Source organism: Sorex araneus, chromosome 2, assembly GCF_027595985.1.
Source record: "Sorex araneus isolate mSorAra2 chromosome 2, mSorAra2.pri, whole genome shotgun sequence".
Classification (NCBI taxonomy): Eukaryota; Metazoa; Chordata; class Mammalia; order Eulipotyphla; family Soricidae; genus Sorex; species Sorex araneus.
The window spans coordinates 266,954,719-266,960,782 of record NC_073303.1 but is presented as its reverse complement, the minus strand read 5'-3'; the positions used below and the strand labels follow the sequence as shown (position 1 = coordinate 266,960,782).

Here is a 6,064-nt window from a genome sequence, read left to right as displayed (position 1 = left end):
GGCGGCGGCAGAAGGCGGCGGGGTCCCTACTCCGGCCGCGCTCTCGGCTCCGGCGCCTCCACTCGAAAATGGCGCCTAAAATACAAACTCGAACGGAAATTCGTTACAAACGCGCGCGAGGCGTTCTGGGAAGCCGCGCGTTTGAAAAAAAAAAAAAGTGCGGCCGAGACGGCCGCCATCTTCAGGGCGCCCGCGCGCATGCGCACGGGAGGGAGAGCGCTCGCGTGTTCGCGTGTGTGTGTGTGTGTGTGTGTGTCCGTCCGTTCCCCCGCGCCCCTGCTCCCCTCCCTCTCGAGCCAGAGCCCCCCACCGAGTCAGTGTTTCCCGGAAAGCAACCCCACCTCCACCACCACTGTTGAAAAAAAACACCTGGCGACTTGGGAAGCGAAGGAAGCAAAGCGCGGGGCCCCGCCCACACCGGAAGGCGTGGCTCCGCCGTCCAATGAAATCCTCCCGGGAGGGCGGGCCCGCCGAGGGGCGGGGTCCCGGGCGCGCGCGCGCGCGCGCGCGCGGGGGCTCGGGCGCCGCGCCCCGGGGAAGTATCGCGAGAGGAGGGAGGCCGCGGGCGGAGGCGTGGGGTTCGCGTCTCCATGGTGACGGGGTCGCGGCGGGCCAGGGGTGCTGAGTGCGTGGAGCCGGGCGCGCCGCCTCCCGGGCGAGGTAACTCTCCGGCCGGGCAGTGGGGGCGGCGCGGGTGCCGCGAGGTGCGGGGCAGCGGCCTTCCCGGGCCTGGCTGGCCAGTGGCGGGGTCCGGGCCCGGCGGGGGGCGGTGCGGAGCGAGTGGTCAGTTTCCAGGGACCGCGCGTTGTCGGGGTTTGGGCCCGGGGCTGTGGATCTCGGGGTCCGACCCCGGGAGCCCCCGCGCCCCCCACGGGGTGTGTACCGTTCGGAGCGTCTGCATTTCCCGAGAGTTTAGCGTCCCCCAGACTTGGATGGGACCCTCGCGCTCCTCCCCATCCCCCCAGGGCATCGCCAGTGCATCTGCGTGCGGGGTCAGTCCCGCTCCTGCGTGCAGGAAGGATGGGGGCTGGCAGCCCCCTCGAGTCTTCTCTTACCCTCTGCATCCCCGGGGCCTGTCGTTGGGGAGCACGAGTAAACCTGCTCTGTGAACGACACGGCTGTAATGATCAGTGGCAGGGCCCTGCCCGGAGCACCATGTGGGTGTGGTGCTTCTCAGAGAGGGGCAGGTTCTCCGAGAGCTTCTGCAGTGGGGGGCTGTGGAGGGTAAGGCACTGGCCTCGCATGCGCCTGACCAGATTGCATCCCCAGCACCACGTACGGTGCCCCCTCCCCCCCCACATCCCATATCCCCTTTTCCTGCCTGGAGTGATCCTTGATCACAGAGCCGGGAGTAAGCCCTGAGCACCACCTGGTGTGGTCCAGAATTCAAGGGGGAGAAAAAGTCTGCATGGAGAGATACCAGCCATGAAAAGAGCAAAGATTCTATCAAATTGAAGGTGTAGCTGGGAAACAGCAGAAGGATAACAGGTATCCCAAATTCCATCAGGTATTAGCTATATTGCACAATTTACCAATCCGAGAGTATTTATTTATAAAGTCCATATTGGCAGTTACTTCATAGGATTGTGTGTTACTTATCCAGCACACATGCTATATGCATTTGATACTGCTGTCTGGATATTAGCCATAGTAGAATGAAAAATCAAGCCATTTGGGGAAAATTCATATATATGTAATTAATATAACAATATATTGATTTTGTTGGTAGATTTTAGTGGCTCAGTATAAACTTCTAAAGTTAGATTCTAATATTCTTGTTTTGTTTTTAGACCACACCTGGCGATGCTCAGGGTTACTCCTGGCAGTGGTCAGGGGACCCTCTGGGATGCTGGGGATGGAACCTTACCCACTGAGCTCTCCAACCCCAAGTTAGATACTATTTTTGGTGAAACTATATTTGTGACAAGGGGGTAGGAAAAAAGATGAGTCTCAGGTAAATCCTAGTTTATTGCCTTTGTTGAAGGGCCTATGAGAAAAATGTAATTTCGTTAAGTCAACAGAGTGAATAAAAGCTTTGGATTTGGTTGAATCCGAACATGCCGCATGGAGGGTACTCAGAGTAAGTGAGGCGGTTGAAGTGAGATTAGTGTCAGAAGAGACAAGTGATGTGACTGCCAATACTTGACACCTCATAAGGTTGCCAGAGTCTAGTTGTAAGAAGCAGCCGGTTCTTTAGAATGAGGTAAATTATGATCTTTTTTGAAAGAATGTTTCATTTTTCTGATCCAAGATCATCTACAAACAGCCTATACTTTCAGCTGCCTGCAAAGAGAATTCTTGCTGTTTACATGAGAAAAATGACCCTTGGGGCTGTGGGGGGCCAGAAGAAAGCTCAGCTGCTGCTGTGTTTTGCAGAGCCCAGCTTTGGTCCCTGGGAGAGCACCGTTCTCTGGGCTACCGCATGTGGCCCGCTCCAAAATGCCAAGTGGATGACAGGACCATAGGCAACAGGCGAGGGGGGGTGTGTAGGGGCATGCCTTGCATCAGCTGACCCTGGCTCAATCCCAGCGCACACGGTCAGTCCCACGAGCACCTCTGGGTGTGCCCTGGAGAGCTGAGCACCATCAGAGGAGCCTGGGTTGGCCCTGGCATGTGGGGCCTGAGCAGGCTCCAGCCTTGAGCCCTGGCCCACCCTAGAATCGCAGGAGGGGCCCCAGACCTGAGCACCAGGTGAAGACCCCATAATCATAACCAAACAAAGAGCAAGTAGATAACAAGCTTTAAGTTCTTATGTTTCAGGCATTCTACAGGGCAGTTTGTATACTTTATCTTACTGACTTTCCATAGCCAGCTTGGGAAGTAGGTATTATTCATGCCATTAAAGAACGGGGGGCACCCCCAGCCTCACCTTTGGTGAACAATAAATTTGGGGAGGTTTGCTGGGAGCTGGTGCGGTGGCCAAGGCCTTGCACACAGCCAATTCAGGTTCACCCTGTGGCATCACATATGGTCGCCTGAGCACCAAGCCATAAGTACTGGACCTTGAGCACAGCTGGGTGTGGCCCAAGGAACCAACAAAAAGACTAGTTATGAGGGTCCTGACCAGCACTTCAGAGGCTGATTTAGTTTTTATTGATTTTTTTTTTAATTGAACCACAGTGAGATACACAGTTACAAAGTTGCTCATAATTAGGTTTCAGTTATACAACTACGGTCCATCACCCATCCTTCACCAGTGTGCGTTTCCCATCACCAGGCCCCGGCTTCCCTCCTCCCCGCCCGCAGCATGCCTCTGGCAGATGCGGCACCCTCTCTCTCTCCCTCCCTCTTCCTCTCTCTCACCTCCCATCTCCCCCTCTCCTCCCTCTCTCTCTCCCTCTTTCCTCTCCTCTGCCCTCCCTCCTCTTTTTCCCTCCCCCCCCCATTTTAGGTGAGGAAGCCAACAGCCCAGTGCCTGAAGGCAGTCAGGGTCCGGGAGAATACCCGCCCAAGTGAGCCAAGTGCAGTCCCCCTGCAGACAGCGGGGCTGCCCTTCGGGCCTGTCCCCTGAACACGTTCTTCTTCTTTTCTCTCCCCACACATCTTCCTGAGTAAGTTTCATTCAATAAATACGATCTTGCTTCACCAAAAGCAGAACCCCCAAACACTATGGACAGTGAGCGTAGGACTCTATGGGAAAGTAACGTTTGTTCCATCTTGATCTTTTGGCTTTTGGCCCATGCCACTTTGTGCTTGGGGGTCACCGGCAGAGTGCTGGGGGGCCCCTGTGCTTCTGGGGACAGAGCCTGTGTCAGCCGCTTGTCCTACTTGTATTTATGTCCCTTATTTACACCAAAGGGCAGAGTGGCTGGTCCCACCTCATGCCCATCTGTCATTTAACAGATCTCTCTATTCCAGTGCATGCAGCTTCGTCTTGTTTTTAAAATAGTTGTGTAGCATTTTAGTATATCAGTCAAGTGTGATTCTTTGATTCTCCTTGAGTTGAAGGATGCATTGAAGATATCACTTATTTTAATTTTATTTACTTATTTCTGCTTATGGATCAGACCCAGCTGTGCTTACGGCTCACTTCTGGCTCTGAACTCTGGGACCAGTCTGGGAGCCGTATGTGGTGACAGGGATTAAACACAGGTTCAAGCTTTCTTTTTTTTCTGGGAGGGGTCACACCCAGTGGTGCTCAGGAGTTATTCCCGGCTCTGCACTCAGGAATCACTCCTGACAGTGCTCGGGGGACCAGGGACCATATGGCATGCTGGGGATTGAGCCCGGGTCGGCGTGTGCAACGCAAAAGCCCTCCCCTCAGTGCTGTCGCTCTGGCCCCTGAATGCAGGTTCAATTTTTTTTTTTTCTTTTTGGGTCACACATAGCAATGCTCAGGGGTTTCTCCTGGCTTTGCACTCAGGGATCAATCTTGGCAGTGCTCAGGGGACCATATGGGATGCTGGGAATCGAACCTGGGTTGGCCGTGTGCAAGGGAAGCACCCTCCCTGCTGTGCTGTCGCTCCAGCCCCAGGTTCTATATTTTTAATGTCATGAAGAATACTTCACAAGCTGGTTATGACAATTAAGGTCAAGTCTGTAAAACAGGGGTCATCAGGGCTGCGCCTGCAGCGCTGGGGGGGGCCAGGCCCGGGTTTGATCAGACGCCACGGAGAGAGTGTCTCATCCTTCCTAAGTCTCCGCTTCACTTTCCGCCAAGGCCCCTAGCAGTCGAGCACATGCCTGCGGCCTCCGGTGGGAGCCGCAGAGGGGACCTGGGCCCTGCAGGCAGCGTGATTCATGGTGCCGGGCGTGGGTCGCCTGGCCACAGCCCACCTGGCTCAGTCCCCACGCCCTGCTGTGGGCCCGCCTCGCTGTAAAAGGATAAAGGCCCCTAGTGAGCTGCAGCCTGGCCCTAGGGAATGTGTTCAGTGTTCTGCAGGCCTCGGGCCAGGCTGGGGCGCGCCCGGGTAGGTGGTCCCGGCCGGCTGCTGCTCCGTGCTCTGTGAGTTTGTAATCGCACTTCTGTCTCCCCGTCTGTTGCAGTGAAGAGAGTCCCGCGCATTTCACGCTTTCGCTGAAGTGGAGACATGAGACTGAAAATCTCCCTTTTAAAGGAACCGAAGCATATCCTTTCACAGGCTGCCGGGACAGTCGGTTTCTTTCCCTCTTAGCTACACTGTTTCTCAGTGGGCTGTGTTGCCGTATTTCTCCAAAGCAAGCTACTTCCTTTAATCCTGTTTACCAATTCTTGCTGACATTTTCCTCACTATCTTAAGGACTGCACTTAAGAACATTGAAAAAAAAAAAAAGCTTTTTCTTTGGTCTAGCAGGAGTTTAAGGAGAAACTTGAAAAAAAAAAAATAAAACCACCCAAATTTCTTTGCAAATGTACTCCTGGGTGTTTTCCTTAGTTCTGTTCGAGGGGACCCTCTGGGGTGCCAGAGAGGACCTTACTCTGCTCAGCCGAGTCGCCCTTCCAGCCCCGCGTTGTCTTGTCCGAGGTGAGCCCGGCTACCCGCGGTCAGGCGGTCGGATCGCAGTGAGCAGAGAGGGTGAGGCCCACACTCCCGGACACTGCAGAGGAAGCACCTCTGGGTCGTGCCCAGCATGCTGCTGAGCTGCCAGCCTGACAGGGCAGGGCCGCCTCTGAGCGAGGGAGGATTGCTGGGGCCTTCTCTCTCTCTCTCTGTCTCTGTCTCTCTCCTCTCCCCCCCCCCCCATCTCTCTCTCTGTCTCTCCTCTCTCTCTCTCTTTCCCCGTCTCTCTCGCTCTCTCTCTTTATCTCTCTGTCTCTGTCCATATGTCTCTCTCCCTGTCTCTCTCTGTCTCCCTTTCTCCATCTCTTTTTGGGGGCATTGGGCCACCCCCAGCCGTGCTCAGGGGCTATCCCTGGCTCTCTGTTCAGGAGTCCTTCTTGTGGTACTTGGGGTCTCCCTGAAGACCAGTCATCACACTGGGTCAGCCACGTGCAGGGCAGAGGCCACAACCCCTGTCCTATCTTTCTAGTCCTGATGCCTGTAAAAACACAAAAGAGAAGAGAGGGCCCAGCGGGGCTCTATCTCTCCTGCTGCCCGCATTCGGTAGTCTCCAGCCGCTTCCCCACCCCGGGGGAGGTTGATGG

The 6,064-nt window shown here is 55.3% G+C and overlaps 1 protein-coding gene across 1 annotated transcript in view; it reads left to right on the top strand.

The window, feature by feature from the left end:
* Positions 1-522: 522 nt before the first annotated feature.
* IFT80 (intraflagellar transport 80) overlaps positions 523-6,064 on the top strand; it is a 64,968-nt gene continuing 59,426 nt past the window's right edge. Inside the window, exons 1-2 of the mRNA XM_055126561.1 lie at positions 523-660; positions 4,987-5,069. Of these exons, the coding sequence (XP_054982536.1) occupies positions 5,031-5,069 (39 nt within the window). The 5' untranslated portion in view covers positions 523-660; positions 4,987-5,030. The remainder of the gene's footprint in view (positions 661-4,986; positions 5,070-6,064) is intronic.